This window comes from Microtus pennsylvanicus, chromosome 1 (assembly GCF_037038515.1).
Source record: "Microtus pennsylvanicus isolate mMicPen1 chromosome 1, mMicPen1.hap1, whole genome shotgun sequence".
NCBI classification, from domain to species: domain Eukaryota; kingdom Metazoa; phylum Chordata; class Mammalia; order Rodentia; family Cricetidae; genus Microtus; species Microtus pennsylvanicus.
In genome coordinates, this window is record NC_134579.1 from 127,697,385 (window position 1) to 127,714,067 (window position 16,683).

Here is a 16,683-nt window from a genome sequence, read left to right on the forward strand (position 1 = left end):
CACACACACACATGTATACATGCATGTGCACAGTGCACACATGCACATACTCACTCAGGATAGCACCTGAACCTCCATTCCAGTGTTCCAGAGAGCAATGAAAGCCAGGGGACTAGAGAGATGGATCAGAGAACGAAGTACTTGCTGCATGGGGGTGAGTGGAGGTTGGATGACTAATGTGTAAGGCAGGCAGGTGTGAGAGCCGCCAGAGATGGGGATTCTCAGAGCAACCTGGCTAGCCCAACTAGCCAAACTGGTGGGAGCCGGGCTTTGTACGTAATTGAGTGATTGAAGAAGGACACCTGACGTCAACACCAGGCTTCCCCAAGTGCACGTGCACACGCATGTGAACACACAGGCACACCAAACACAATACATGTGCAGAAAATAAGGAGCTTATGAAAGGAAGCAAATCCCACCCACAAACATGACCCAGACACCATTAACATTGTATTTATTGTTATTTAAGCCGCTCAGCAAAACATATACACGTATATACAGTATGCGTGAATACGGAAGACTCAACTTTACATATTTTTTTAAAAAAGAAAGAAAAATACCACTCAGTTTCATGAGCTATTGTCACTGTCTTCCAACCAAGCATTTCAGAAATGGTTTCTTTAAGACTCAAAAAAGCTTACAGGCTCGCGCACGGCACCGCAGGGTTAAGGGTTCATATTTTACATGTGCAATAGCGATTTCCTTCTCTGCTGGAGTTGGCTGTGTACTGATTGCAGGGTTCCCAGGCTTTCGCGCTTCGGGCGTGGTTTTCTTCCATTTTTATTCGTTCTACTAAACCAAATTTCATGATGTGACATCCTTTTGCTTAAGGCTGTTTCACCCTGGGGTGGTGGGGAGTGAGGCTATGACAACACTGGACACTCCCGGGGGTTGGAGATGGCCTGAGCCACACACTGGCAGCTGCACGTGGGCTGATGCTGGGAAGTTTGTTGATGGACGTTAGGGCATTTGTTCCCCAGCCTTGAGCAGTGAAGGAGAAGTCATTCTTGTTTGGGAGTGAAAAACTGGCTCTCAGACCTCTAGACGTTGCAAACTCTGAGAGTTAATGTAGAGTCTGGACCCAAACCTGGAGGGTGCTCCTGTGGCCCGTGGAAGGGGAAGCCATCCCCTCAATGCTTTGGGCACAGAACAGAGGGCCCTTCCTACTCAGCAGCCCATGTCTCCTGTTTCTGTCTGCCCTCTGAGCCCCCCACACTGCCCAGGCAACAAGTGCAGACCCTGGGGCTCCGATCTCAGCCAAGAGGAGGAGGAGGACGAGAGAGAGAGAGAGAGAGAGAGAGAGAGAGAGAGAGAGAGAGAGAGAGAGAGGGAGGGAGGGAGGGAGGGAGGGAGGGAGGGAGGGAGGGAGGGAGGGAGAGAGAGAGAGAGAGAGAGAGAGAGAGAGAGAGAGAGAGAGAGAGAGAGTGCCAGCTCTTGGCAAGTGGCTCCCACAGTTGAAAGTCCCTTGACACAAACAATGTGGGTGTCTGGAGAGCCCCGAGCCTTCAGGCCTCTTGCTAAGAAAAGGAAGGGGATCTGTCAAGTTGGGGTGGGGGCTCAGAAAGGAGCAACTGGGAAGACACACTGATGAGAATGGCTGAGCTGAACTAGAGCTGGCTCTGGTCGGACCCTCCCAGGGACGGACAGCCCCACAGCAGTGGGCACAGAGGTCAGTCAGGTGTAGATCACACCCTGAGGTATCCACATCAGCACTGAGATCTCTGCTCCTCTCTGCTTGGGAGCAGGAACTGCCTCTTGAAGGGACACACTGGGCAGGGCTCTGCTTTTAAATCAGAATGAAATGGAATCAGAAGGGCAGGAAGGGAACATGAGGCCCAGGAATGGATATCATGAAGTCACTCCTTCTATTCTCCTTCCCCTCATCCCTGTGGGAACTGCAGGACCAAAGAGAGTGTCTCAGCCTGAGTGTGGCTGCCTTAATCCCTCCTCCCAGGGATGGACTCCCAGGAGGACGTGGGAGAGCTGAGGCACCCTGGCCTCTTCCCTGTCCCCTCTGAGGGTCACAAGGCCACCCTGCTCAGCCCAGAGAAGGCAGAGTGTGCAACGGTGAAGTCAGTAAAAGAGAAGGGAGTTCGTGACCCTGGCAGACTCCTTCCTCCAAGTGGCTGGACACAGCATCCCAGCATCCAGTACCCAACCTAGGAGGGACTGAAAGAACAGTCCCCAGTGGGAGAAACAGAAGCTAGCTGAAGGCTAAGGGCCAGAGAGGCAGTGGAAAAAGCCCAGTCCCTGGAAGTTCCTCGAGCTGCTCGTGTGTCTTGTCTCCTAACTGGTGACGGAGTAGCGAATGCTGTGGCGGCCCTGCAGCCTCCACCCGGGAATATTCCAGAACACTACTCTCCAAGATCTCCATCTTAGTGATAAACAAAGCAAAGGGGAAAGAAAAGGCGAAGGGGGAGAATAGAAGAGAATAAAAAAGAAAAGAGGGTAAAAGGTGCACCCTGCCTGGGCTTAAACAAGGCAAGGGCCTTCTAGAACACACTCCAAGTACAGAAAACGGGGTTCTCTAGCAGGAAAACGGCTTGAGCCAGTGTTTGCTGTTGGCCGAGGACTGGTACTGGTGTCACAACGTGGCACACCGTTTCTTTAAAATAAACTTTTGAGGTTCTCTTTATCACCTTCCCCAGCCCTTTTCAGTGAACCCTTTCCATTCCGAGTGCCACTAAGCAAGTACCAACCTAGACAAAAACATGAGTCTGCTCAGCCACAGAGGCCCTCATGAGTGGGTAGGGCAGGGGCTCCCAGGGGCTCAAGTCAGGGCAGCCACAAATGTCCCGAATCGGTTGGAGATGTCGGAGTGCAGAGACCGCCACGTGGGTACGGAGGTGCGGGCCTTGGGGTCACCATCTGTGCAGTGGACAGTCAGGCACTGCAGGTGGCTGCCAGGCTGGGTGGCTGAGGCCTTGTTGGTGGGGAGATCATGGGCTGTGGAGAAAAAAGACACAAGTTAGTGACCACTGGGGACCAGGTAGGGGTGACGGCAGAGGCCTCTAGCCCTCCTTCATGGCTGGAGATGGTTGCAGAGGCTTGGCTGTGAAAACGGTATAAGAAAAGCCCACCACACCACACCCACACCACCACTAAGTCTGCTGCTCCCGGGAAGCAGAAAATAGGATAAAATGACATTGGAGTTTGCCCATCTCTGGTGGACAAAGATTACCAGACACCAGGAGAGCTAAGAGCCCACCTGAAAACACATCATAGGGTGACAGGACTTCACAGATATCCTAAAGGAGTAGAGGACACTACCTCGTCCTCTGGACAGACACGTGCTGTGGGCTTCCTCTCCACTCAGAACTTCCTGAAATAGACAGACCGCATAGCACACCCTAGAGCTAAGGGCAGCCAGGTCCAGAGGGTGGGATAGCCTATCTCAGGGGACATGGAGGAAATTCTGCTGGCGGCATGGAGGAGGAATCAGTGCCAGTGGAGTGAGAACGCTGTGTGGTCACCCACCTAGAAGTGTGTGCTCTCTTAAGGAACAGAGAATGGGCTCAGAGGAGGTGGCTTGGGGGTAGGCTGGCAAGGGGGGAGCCTGTGGCCACCCTACTACATCCCTCACCCTCTCAGCCCTACACTTTAAAGACAGGCATCTGTTGCCCACATGGGCACAGAAACCTGCCTGGAGAACACAGTTCTAGCCCTACACAGGAACTCCAGTCCCGTCCTCTGAAAATGGGATGATCCAGGGACGCTGGTCTCAATGCCACAGTGATCAAGCCTAGAAACGCATCCAAGCATTTGTGTAAACTGTAAAGTGCCGTGAAGTAAGTGCTCACAGTAGTAGAGCTCCCAGACCATATCAGTAGACAAGCAGAAGAAGGGATTGGGGTGGGGGCCCAACTAAGACAAAGGAGGCACACCCAGATACTGACCTCCAGGACCTGCTCATCCCCATCACTACAGCAGAAGTGCCCACCCACCCCGCCCAGTACCTAGGATTAAGAGTTGTCTTCCACCAGAGCCTGGCCCTAACGGGTGCTAAGCCCCACCCCCTGGATCAGACAAGCCTCTATGACTTAGGGCTCCACTCCAGGGCTTCAGAACCTGTAAGGTGGAAAGAAACCTGTCTTGGCTTCTGCCCTCACGCATTCAGTTCAATGGACAAGCACTTCTCTGGGACCTGTTATATCCTGGCATGGTGGCCCATGGAGCCTCCCGAGTGACACCAGGCAGCAAACAGCACTCTGATCAATCAGGGCGGCGCGGGAGGGGCGGTCCCACTGCTGAGTGGCATAGCTCTACTGCTTTTTCTCTCGGGGCCTTGGAATGGTCCCTGAGAAGGTCACAAGGGAGCCAGCCACTCAGAAACCTGTGAAGCCTCTCACTTCCTAAATCTTGGTCAGGTAGTCTGCCTCCTACCCACGACATGGACTCTTCACTCATCTTGTAAAAGAAACTGAGGTTTCAAGCTCAGGACAGTTTGGATTTTGCCAGTGGGCCCATCCTCAGCGTGCCTCAGGATGGCAGACAGAGGCCCCAGGTCCCTGAGCACATGCAGGCCCCAGCTTACTGTAGCAGTGCAGTCCTGGCTGTCTGAGCCACTCACACTTCACCTCCAGCAGCAACCCTGCTTCCTGTCCCGTGTTATATTATTCCAGAGTGCAATGTCCCATGAGGGGCGGGTCATCCTCTTAAGAGATTCATGCAGCCATGCCTGCGTCCCTTACACAGAAAACCAGAGGCTCTGAGGAGCAGAGATGAGTCAGGAGGGGCTCAGGGCAGGAGAGAGCCAGGCCCAGGTCTGACTGCAGGCCCCGGAAGGTGATATGACAGAGGTATTGCTTAAGCATATATGACTGTCAGGCTCGGGTAAATCCATTCCCGGGCCACCCTCTGCTTCTGGCCACTCTCTGCTCCCATACCTAGGCTGATGCTTCTTAAACTATCTGGATCTCAGAGCCAGGCAGTTGTTGTACCTGGGGTGGAGTCCAGGATTATCTGATTCTATCCCCAACAAACCAAGAACGTGCTGCCCTTCTTCCATTTTGGCAGAAGCACCTGTGCCTCAGAGAGGGTGTGGGGGGGTGGCCTGATGCCACACATCATAGGTACAGAATTCCCCAGTGTCAGCAGGACCTTGTGAGACCATCAACCCCAGCCCAGAGTCCACACAGTCCTTTGAGGAGAGAATGCTGTTCTCTGACGATGCAGATTGTACTCATCCACCATCAGTGCCATTACAGTGGGGGAGCCACTGTACCCTAGGATGGTGGCCCTCAGACTGTCGACTCATGGATGACAAATCTATCCCACAGAAGTTGTTCAAGTCCCAGCCTGTCCCAGCCAAGAAGACGCTAAGTTCCCAAGCCTCAGGTGATAAACACACCCAGGCCTCCATGTCAGCAATCCAGAGATTGCTCACCTGGGGCTGAGGGACACCTGGGGCTCCTGGGTACCCAGTGCTGGCAGATGTCATAGATTGGCTTTCTTTCAAGCCTGGAGTTCCTGATAGGTGAGGGAACCCCCACACCTCGGCTGCTGGCCTGTCTGCAGTACCCGTTCCCCCATTTGTTACTGGAAGTGCTATTCTGGGTAAGTGCAGGCCTCATGCAAACAGGTGAGGATGGAGGGGTACCATTGTCTCTATACACCCTGCATGAACCTCATTGACAGCGGCATTCCAGGAGTGAGTGCCCATAGCTGACTGGTCAAGAGAGAACAGGAGAGTTTGGGCTGCACTTCTGAGACAGGATAGATTCCTCATGCACATAGCCAGGATCAAGGCTGGCTCTAGGTGGCCCCTGCAAGACCTCTCAAGGCCCTTCCTCACAAGACCAATCCCTGACAGCAACACATGGCACTGAGGTCAGAGCCTGTTCGACTCGCTCACTGTAGCCACAAAGACTCAAACAGGCTTCTGTCTCAGGCATCAGACCACAGTGAGACAGCAAGACATCAGCCACAGAAGCAAAGGAGGAAGTCCTGCGGTGAGGCCAGGAGATGCCGATGTCGCCTTACTTCTCCTGTGGGTCCAACAGCAATGGCAGGCAGCTCCTGTGCAGTAGGGTATCTCTGTGTCTCACCCATGGACTTCCAGACCCTGGAGTCTAAGAAATGGAGAGCAGTCGTGCAAAGGGACCAGGGAGGTCAGGAATGTGAGGGGCCTGACTTGCCTTGAGCAGCTACTGGAGCAAGCTGGCGGCTGGCTGCCTGTTTTCTTCCCTCTCCATTTCCTCCCTCCTCCTCCCTTCTCCCTCCCCCCTTCCTTTGCTTCCTGGGCTTCCTCCTCTATCCTTCCATTCTTCTAGGTCAACACAGCAATCCTGGCTGCACCCTGCTCTGTACTGAAGCCCCAACCAGGATTCAACATGGGGACCATGCTCAGACATCAGCAGCCTTGTTGGGCAGCCATGCTCCTGCCTCAGTGGCTCTCCAGACCCATTCTACCTTGAGTCCTGGGATGGGGAGTCTGACCTGGCCTTCTGTTTTCTGCCTACCAGAGGGATGACCAAGGTACGGGACATGGGTGGGGTCCAGCTGGTGCCCAGATTGAGGGTAGGTACAGAGGGGTGGCGGATGAACCCACCTCTGGGCAGGCCCACATGATACCCAAGCCCCCAAAAGGCCCAGGACTTGCCCTTGCTACTCAACAGCCCAGGCTCTGAGGGCACCAGACCTAGAACAACGATGCTTTCATCTCTGTGGGGGCTCCCTACGGCCAGCATGAGGCGGAGCGAGTATTTTTAACTCCTGGCTTATGTAAGAGGGAGTGTGGGCCTGACAACAGCTAATGCCGCCCCCCACATTCACCTCACCGAGTCCCAGAAGGGAAGTATATTTTGAATTTCCTTTATTTGGACCCTGGAGGGGTAAAGGGAGAGGTGCTGACTTCTGTGACTTCTGCCCTTCGCTGGGCCGGATCACTTCCTGTTCTTGAGCAGCCTGCAGCCAATCTGCTCTCCGCATCCACAGGCCTGGACAGACCTCCCTCCTGCTTACCCCTCCATAGCTTCCCAGACCCAGCACTGAGCTGTGACTTTACACAATCTCCCGGTTGGTCACACTCGCCACTGGGCCTCTGGCACCATCTGTCTCTCTCCTACTGTGTGCAGTCTCTACACAAAGTCCTTCCCCACCACACCCACTCTCTGTCTGTAGCACCCTCCCTCCGCACCCCTGCTGGCTCCCACCTTCCTGCCCAGCTGTCAAACCCATGGGGGGTCCCCAACCCAAGGTCCATGACCTCCAGCCCTGCTGGTCGGCACAAAGGGAGGCGATTGTGTGAACCGCCCCTCCCCACAGGCTAAAAAGGATCAAACACCTGGAGACGGGGCTCAGGTGGACAAGTTCCCAGCCACAGAGCCAGCTGCTTGCCTGAGATGGATGATGCCACCCAGCTCTGTAGCAACAGCACCAGATAGAGGTGTGTGTGGTGGGGTAGGGGAGTGACAGGGTGTTGGGTGAGGATGTGCAGGTGTGCACTCTTGAGAGCACACTTATGGAGGCCAGAGGAGGATGTCCGGGCCCTGCTCCATCACTCTGCCTTATTCCCTGAGACAGGGTCTCTTGCAGGAGCTGGAGCTAAGCTAGCTGGCAGCAAGGTTCATCCATCCCCCTGTCTCTGCTGTGCATGGTGCTCGAGTTGCAGTCTTTATATACACATGCCTAGCTCTCCACCTGATGTAGAGACCTGAACTCAGGCCCTCACATTTGCACATCAAGTTGCTGTGCTGCCTGAGTGTCTCCCTGGCCCAACAATATTCCATCTATCAGGACAAATAAACATGCCCATCTCTTTAGCAATCCAGCCTTATGGCTTCAATTGCAAGTATGGATTTCAGAAAGGGCGGATGTTCCAGGTTAAGATCCTTGGGGATGCCTGCTCCTCTGTGAGGGGTACTGCTTCAGGGGGACAGCGGGAATGGAAACTGCCTGCCACCCACAGCTCAAACGTTTCCCCAAAGGAGATCTACACGGATAGTCATTCACATGCTATGCAGACCAGGCTCTGGGTAACCTACGCATAAGTGCCAGACTGTGGGGCTAAGGCCGACACAAATCAGCTCCCTGAATCTCTGCATCCTACCCTGAAAACCAGGATTGGTTATTCTTGACTGGCAATGAGGGGACATTAGGTTTTGGCTGCTCCGTGGGCTATGCTATGTACAAGAGTCAGGGCTCACGCAGGACTCAGGGTTGTGGGAGGTATGGGGGCAGATTTAAGGACAAGTACAGAATTTCTCAGGAGAGGAAGAAAAGGGACATTAGAAGGGCCGTTGGGGACTCTTTCTGAAAAAAAAAAATCTTCACACAGCCTTGGGCATTCAGAACCGGGAGTGAATTATACTGAGGGGTGGGGATGAGGAGAGCGAAAGCTCAACGGGATCAGCCGTGAGGTATCTAGGAAAGAGTCTGGTCCTCCTGGAAGCAACAGGGAGCCAGAGAGGATTCAGAATAAGGGCAGAGTGTTGGGGATATGCCAAAGTAGGTAAGAGTTCACATCTTCCTTACCCCAGTCTTGACATAGGACTCTTGACTTGGAAGAACCCACAATCCCTGGTGTCCTTCAACCCTGAGCAAGCTGGAGACTGGAGTCACTGTCACCACCTGAATAGCACTCTGGAAAAACTCTTGCCTGATTAGGCCAACCAGGAACCCTAGGCAGTTCACACCTGCAGCTCTGATCCCCAGACTTAGGCCAGCTCCCCCGCAGCCACACCAGACCTCCCTGAGCCTCTGCCTCCTCTCTGCATAACAGATGCAATCATCATGGCTTCCACCTTACACCAGCATGTCCTCACTGAAGTTACAGGGAGGGAAACCGAGGCCAGGAAAAGAAGCACTGAGATAATGGTGTATGAACAGGGGGAATCTCAGTGTCCGGTCAGTTTCCCTGTGTGTGAGGAAGATCAGAGATACGGACAGGGCAGTTAGGAGACTCACTCATGCAGATATTAACAATGACAGGCAACAACTGTGGCTAACAGCACCCCAGTCTATTCCTCTGCACCCACTGGGGGCCCTGTCTTGTCTCCTCGTCCCCTGACCCAGTCACAGAGATGCTTGCTTAGTCCAGGCTAACTGATCTTGGCTCATACCTGCAAGCAAAGTTTTACTACCACGTGGCCTTGTTTGTGGCTATTTTTCTGTCATTGTGCCATGAGTCTGGGCTTTCCAGAGAAACAATAGTTAACAAAAAACCTGGGCACCCTGTGACCTAGGCAAAATGAACCACTGCATTGTACAACCCACAAATGCCAGATCTTAACAGACATCTCTACAGAGATGCCAACCTTCAAACCTGAGGCTCAAGTCTATACAAGGAAGAAGTTACCATGTCTACTGGGTGCTTAGTACACACTCTAGACATGTGAGGATGTTACACTGTGACAATTAGGGGATCTGATATACCCTTATTGGTTGCTGTGGCCCCACCTTTCTTTTGACTGAATACTTTCTAACCTCAATAAACCAGAGTTGCTCTAAAAGTGTTTTGAATATCTTTTTTTTAAAAAAAAAAAAAAAAGGAGGAGGAGGACAGAGAGGGAGGGAGGAAGGGAGGGAATGAGAGGAAGGAAGGAAGGAAGGAAGGAAGGAAGGAAGGAAGGAAGGAAGGAAGGAAGGACGGAAAATCATTATTCCAGGAGTTTCCCTAAAAGAAGAGAAATGGGTTCTCTGAGACGGAGCAAGGCTGCCACATCCAGCCAGAGAAGCATCCTGGTAGCCCAGCCCCAAACTGACAGCCAGTAATGACCACCTAGGAGCAGAGCAGACAGAGTCTCACACAGCCCAGGCTAGCCTGGAACTTTTTTAAGTTGACCCCCTAACGCCCCCCTCCCCAGAGCTGGAATTATAACTGTATGACCAGGCCTGTTTATGCAGTCCATGGTTTTGTGCCAGCTGAACCACATCCACAGCCCCAGCCGACCCTCCTGACAGCCTGTGAGAACCAAAGCCACATGGCTAGATGTGAACCCAGGTCTGTGTAGGTCCAGAGCCCTTTGGACGTTTGTGCTGAGAGCACTCACCCCCAGCTCCCCCTCCCAAGGCTGTGATAGCCAGCCTCTACTGACTCTCTGGAACTGAGTGTCTGGTTTGATTTCCTCTCATCAGGGTCTCCCCTCCCACTATAGAAAACCAGGTGCCAGCTCTGCCAGAGGCTGGCAGTGTGACCTCAGGGACACTGCTTGCTGTCTCTTAGCTGCTATCCCTTTTCTAAGAGGAAGGTGAGAGTCAGCTGACAGAACTGTGACTCCGTGACCTGCAGAAACCCCCAGTGGGTGTTTCCCACCCCCAACCATTCTGTGGACTGCTGGGAAATGTTCCTTAATCTCTCCCTTGGGGGTGGGAGAAGGCTTGAAGGATTGAGCCCTGGTGACTGGCTTAGCTCTGAGTTCCCACTGGGCCTGTAACACCCAAGTGCAGTTTCTGGCATCACCCGGGGAAGGTGGGGTTGTGGACTCCTAGAGGAGCAGAGGCCTCCAAGGGAAGCGGCAGTGCAGGGGTGGGGGCCAGCAACTGAGTCAGCCTGTCCTCACCTTCTGTCAGATTTCCCCCTGGACAAGACACATTTTGTAACACCCACACTCCACCTCAGGAGGGATTTTCTCTGTTTGGCTTATGTCTCTAGGACACACACGCTGGATTAAAGCCCAGAGCAAGGGCAGAGGTCAAAAGTTCCTTGTGCCTGTGACCTTCCAAAGAAGACAGAAAGAGACCCCAGAAGGCAGTGTTAATAGGTGCTGTATCACGTAAGCAAAGGCCAGGCCATTTAAGTCATGGCAGAAGAGCAACTAGATCCATCAAAGACACGCTGTAGGTGCAATCATGGCCTTCACAGCCCATTGTCACCGAGGAATGGCACTACACAAGCCTTCATTCACCTTGCTGGGGTACTGCTGTCCCTTCTCTCCACCTAACTTATTCTCCTGCATGCCCTTGCCTTAGCAAGGCTGTCCATGCCCCATGTTGCACCTGGCGTCACCTGTACTATAACCCCAAATTCTCATTCTCACCTGTACAACCCAACAGTGTAACTTCTATACACTGAGGGCCTTGTCTTCTGCTCCCAGGGCTGGCATTAGTGTTGCACACAGTAGGTCTTGTAATATGCCAATTCCTGAGGAAGCCTTGCCATCACTCAGGGCCTCCAGGTCAACATGAATAGAAACTTGCAGAAGAAGTTACTGCTGGTGGCTGAAGACACAGGACTTCCTGAAGGGCCACCACTGTGCTTCCCCAGGTTTACAGACAGGGGACACCGTGTTTCAGAGCCTGGGCCCTACAATGCTCCCTGTGAGCTTTCCATACAGAGAGAAGAAGAGAGTAGGCTAGACCTTAGCATGGGCTGACAGGTGCCCTGGAAACACCCTATGTCCACCTTGCCTGGCTGTGGCATGGGTCTCTGAGATGATGTTCTCTGAGTGATATTTAAGTTGACTTCAGGCAAGAGAGTTAGTTCCCAACAACTCTGCAGCCATCGCTGAACAAGGGGGGGCTGTTGAGGCGTTGATTCTGAATGACAGAGAGAGAAGAGAATGAAAACAAGAGCTGGAGAGAGACAGAGACAGAGCTCGGCTGAGTAGGGAGCTTCCATTCAGCTGATGTTTCTGAGAACGGGTGCCACCTTCCCCATTCCTAAGCATCATGTACAAGCGCTCCCATTCAGAAAGACAGGACAACTTGTTCAACACCACACATCTCCATCACTGACATGAGACCTGGCCAAGTCCTGGCCAGCACCGCCCCCCACCAGAGGCAGGTGAGGGAAAGGGGAGCCTGCCTTCCCTCACAACTACCCATTGCACACCTGGAACTACCAGGCTGTTCCCTGGGCCTCAGGCAATGAGAGCCTACATACAGTCTCTGACACTGAGCGTCAGACCCAGGCTGCTGCCCAGTGCAACTCAGCACTCTAGAAAGCAGCTCTCTGCCCCAGAGAGAACAGCAGGCCCCAAGCAGGCAGCCATCCACCCAGGAACACACGCAGAGCAGTTGGCTGTGGAGGGCAGAGCCAAAGCCAGGACTATCTATCTCTGTTGCCAAGCAACAGACTCTCACCTTAGGACTCACCTGAGTTCTTGGATTAACACTAGAAAATGACCTTGGAATCAAAAACCCCTAGAGGCCAGAACTGGGGTATCCCAAAGTTACCCTACATGTGCACACACTAACTGTTCTGACATTTCTAAGTGAAATGAAATTTAGAAATGACAATGGGCCTAGCCACACCAGCCTGTCCACGACTGCAGGAGGCCCGTGGAGACTACATGGATCGTGGGCCACGCCAGCCTATCCACGACTGCAGGAGGCCCGTGGAGACTACATGGATCGTGGGCCACGCCAGCCTATCCACGACTGCAGGAGGCCCGTGGAGACTACATGGATCGTGGGCCACGCCAGCCTATCCACGACTGCAGGAGGCCCGTGGAGACTACATGGATTGTGGCAGTGAAAACATTTCTACTAATCCAGAATTACCTGCCAAATCCATCCCAATCTGTGTCAAGGGCATGACAACTGTTTTTCCTACAAAGAAGCGCTACCATTTCCTAGCAGGAAGATTCTTCCACTGAGGCCCCACGGGAGTTTCCTAGGGTTATCAGATATCCTTATAAACCACAGCACTGGCTCTGATGGACCCCAGACCTAGCTCCGGTTTTTGCCCATCACAACAAAGGAGAACTCGAGTTCCAGAGCAGTAAAATGACCAAGCCACAGTCAGCTGGTAGAGACGCACTTCATGAGGCAGGGGTCACTGGCAGAGCACGCCTGTAATCCTAGCACTCAGGAAGCTGAGACAGAAAGCCCAAGAGCGACCACCCTGGGCCCCATGCTGAGATTAAACCAGTCTAGGCTCGACAGGACCCTCTCTCAAAACACACAACCTCACATTTGCCTTCTACTACCCCATGAGGAAATCCACTCAGCAAAGAGCCTCGGGGATGCAGAGGCTGAGGGTGGTGGTGAGGATGACGACAGTTTGCAATGACAGTGTCAGAAACAATAATAGCAGATGTCATGCTATCACATGCCAGGTGCAATTCGGTTTCATGGAGCCTCCTCTATTCTCAGGACGACCTCTAATGCATGCCTTCTGGGGGAGATGAGAGGGAATCATGGCATGCAGGAGCTACTGGGTGTAGGAAGGGAGAATCCGAAGCTGTGAAGTCATCAGCTAATGGCAATGACCAGCACTTATGCAGTGCCACTATATGCCTATGAGCTGTCCTCCCACTTGACCTTAGCACAACTCTGTGGTGGTACAAGCATGGAGCCCTGCTGGCCAGAGCTGGGCTCCAACTGCTACTCTTCTCTGTCACTCCCTAGCCATACAACCTTGAACAAGCTGACTTTTAGGGGCCTCTGTTTTCTCCTGTGCCAAATAAGAACCAGGAAAGCAGATGTCCCCAGTGACTCTGCAGGAGTCACCAATGCTACAGCAGTCGGTTGCCATCATAATGATAATCACTATGACACCAGTATCACGGTCACTGGCGTCATCCCCATCATCAATATCATCATCGCTGTCGTAGTTAGGGTTTCTATTGCTGTGACAAACGCTGTGACCAGAATCATAGGGGGAAAGGTTTATTTCATTTTACACTTCCACATCACAGCTCATCATCAAAGGAAGTCAGGGCAGGAACTCGAGGCAGGAACTGGAAGGCAGGAGCTGAAACATAGACCATGGAGGAACATTGCTTCCTGGTTTGCTCAACCAGCTTTCTTCTAGCACCCAGGACCAGTTTGCCAAGGGGTGGAACCATTTTTAGTGGGCTGGGCCTTCCTACATCAAACATTAGGTAAGAAAATGTTCTCATATTTGCCTATAGGCCAATCTTATGAAACCCATTTTCTCAATTAAGATTCCCTCTCCCAAGATATGTCGAGATTTGTGTCACATAGACAAAAACAAACCAGAAGAATCACTACCATTACCACCTAAATTCCTGCCACCACAACCACCACCACCATCATCACCATCACCAAGCAGTATAGTTTGTAGGCTGGGGTTTCCTGCCTAACCTGGGCCCAATTTAAGGCTGAATTATGAAAAATCACGAGGAAGGCCTAGCTTTCTCAGCTGGCCCCAGGGGGCCTCACACATAGAGCCATGTAGCCCAAACAAGGCCCCAAACAGGCCGCCCATCCCAAGCTGCAGACCCCTTCTGGCCCTCCAGGAGCTCTATTGGGGAAATAGGCCCCCTGGGGAACCAGGAAGAAAAAGGGGACCCTTGTCCCAAAGCTACGCTGTTGCCAGCCTACCCCGAGGCCCAAGGGGGGTCTCGAGATACTCTGAAAGGCTGCTGGGGCTCATTCAGCTGCGTGCGGGTGGCTCCAATGAGTTCATTTTACCTCAGTAGAATATTAAGCAGTTCCCAGGGAAACGTGCTGAGCTTGATTTCAGAGCAAGTGAGGAGGGAGGGAGAGAGGAAGAGAAAGCATGGACCAGTCAGAGGAGAACTTGATTCTGTCTCTGCTGTTGCAGATCCTCCCAGGCTAAACCAGGCCAGAGACTGTCATGGGAGGGCATAGGCTGGCCTCTCAACAAGTCAGTACTTCAGTCAGGGCTCCTAGCTTCCTGGGTAGGAAATCCATGGGCCGATTCCATAGGAGGGGAAACCAAGTCAGAAGGGAACAAGTGATTTCCTAGGGGCTTCCTAGGAGAGTGAGAGGGTTCAAATGCAGGCTCACAGATATCATCTTGGTCCTTCTATTGACACCTCTCTGTAGGCCTTGAACTGATAAATATGGCGCCTCCTGCACCCTGTTGTCTGAAGTTTAAGTCCTTCCATCCATCTAGCCTACCTGAGGATAGCAAGCATGTCTAGTACAGCTTCTCTGTTGTGGATGGGGAAACTGAGGCACAGCCTATAAGGTAGCTACTGCCCATCCCTCCCTTCTCTACCACAAATGCACTACTAGCTCAGCACGGAAGCCAGCATTTCCTCCCTATACTGAAAAACAGAGCAACAAAGTGACTTACCCACAGCTGCACAGCCGAAAGACTGGACTAGGGCAGAGCTCCCTACCTCCACTCTCACTGGCTTCCACGGGGCCCCTCCTGCTTCTGGCTATCCATCGAGGGGCTAATCCCAGCAGGGCCTCCTTACTTTGAGACCTGACACTGCCGTGTTCCCACTGCTTGGATAAGGAAACTGAGATCTGGAGACAGCACTCATTATTATATCTAGGCTGGTGTAGAGAATGGCTCCACCAGCCACTAGTCAGCCCCAGGAACTCTCTCCCCTGAGCCACACTTCTCAGATCACCCCCCTCCAACTTCCCTTCGGTGGCATCTCCAGGCCAGAGCTTAGTGCTGCTCTAGGCTGGCTAAGGTCCCCTCACTGGGGTCTGAGGAGCCACACTGGCTGACTGCCCACTGAGTGATCCCAGAGTAGCTGGGAAGTCCATCTGCGAGTCAAGCCCCCTCTTACAAAATTCCGGGGAGGGGGGCAAGAGAGGGTCTGAGGACTGAGACCTGGAGAAGCTTCATCTACTGTCACCTGTTACAAGCTGGGAGACTGAGCCCAGCACCACCCTGCCAGGACCTCAGTTTCCCTATCTGTAAGTCGGGACACAGCATAGCTTCCAATGAGGGGCCTTGCATACGGCCTGGTGGCTTGAAGCAGTGGATATGGCCACACCTGCCTGAATAGTGGCCGACACATGTGGGAACCTTCTGCTAAGGTGAGCCGCTACGCCTGCTCACACCGCGAATCTGTTGGCCAGCTTAGACGCAGTTCACTGTCCAAGGACAGATACTAGGAAATTGGAGTCTGTGTTTCCGAGTCACAGGCAGGGTTGAGCCCTCGCTCAGCAACACTGACACAAGCATATTGAGAAGAAGGGAAGCGGGAGCAGGGGGTAAAGGAAGAGGATATAGATTTCCTTCAGCAGAACTCAATTACCTGCTCCAAGCAAACTTAAGAAAAATCTAGTATCAAGCCTCCTCTGGCAGGGTCTTTTTCTTTGGGTCTCCCTGGGCAGGGACCACCCATTTAAAAGCCAAGTTGGCCTCTCTGAGGGAGAAACCTAGCTGTCCCACTTGAGGTTATCTCTAGTTAGAGCCAAAGACGACGACAAATTCATCAAATGTGATTTCTGATTAAGCTGTGGGTCCTGGTTTAATTGCCTTCAAATGCAGGCAGGGAGGCCCGGTCACATGGATTTCAACCTGACCCTGTTAGAAGATAATAATAACCAATAAAACGCACAGGGAAGACTAACACGCAGTGGGAGGCTGGCCAGCTTCAGGGCAGGCAGGGAACAGTGCCGAGAGCAGTGGTTCTCAACCTTCCTAATGATGTGACCCTTACAATACAGCTCCTCCTCATGTTGTGGTGACCCCAACCATAAAATTATGTCGTTGCTACTTCATAATTGTAATTTTGCTACTGTTATGAATTATAATGTAAATATCCGTGTTTTCCAATGGTCTTAGGTGAGCCCTGTGAAAGGGTCGTTCAGCTCCCAGGGGGTCACGACCCCCAGCTTGAGAACCACTGGCCTAGAAGAAGGCATGGGGGCTGCCCCAATCTCTGGGCTCGGGCTCCTCTTTCTTGACATTGCATGGCTCCAGGTTCCCCAACATCCCTGGTCTCTGCCTGGTCACCTTGGGTACATACTGGTTTTTGCAGGAAGGAGAGAAGGAGAAAGGGTTGAGGTCTGGGGGGACGGCATCAAAGATACCTAGTCAGCTCAGCTCCTGCCCTG

General features: G+C 52.8%; 1 protein-coding gene across 1 annotated transcript in view; it reads right to left on the reverse strand.

The window, feature by feature from the left end:
• Positions 1-437: 437 nt before the first annotated feature.
• Mn1 (MN1 proto-oncogene, transcriptional regulator) overlaps positions 438-16,683 on the reverse strand; it is a 35,739-nt gene continuing 19,493 nt past the window's right edge. The window contains exon 2 of the mRNA XM_075983650.1: positions 438-2,946. Coding sequence (XP_075839765.1) covers positions 2,771-2,946 — 176 coding nt within the window. The 3' untranslated portion in view covers positions 438-2,770. The remainder of the gene's footprint in view (positions 2,947-16,683) is intronic.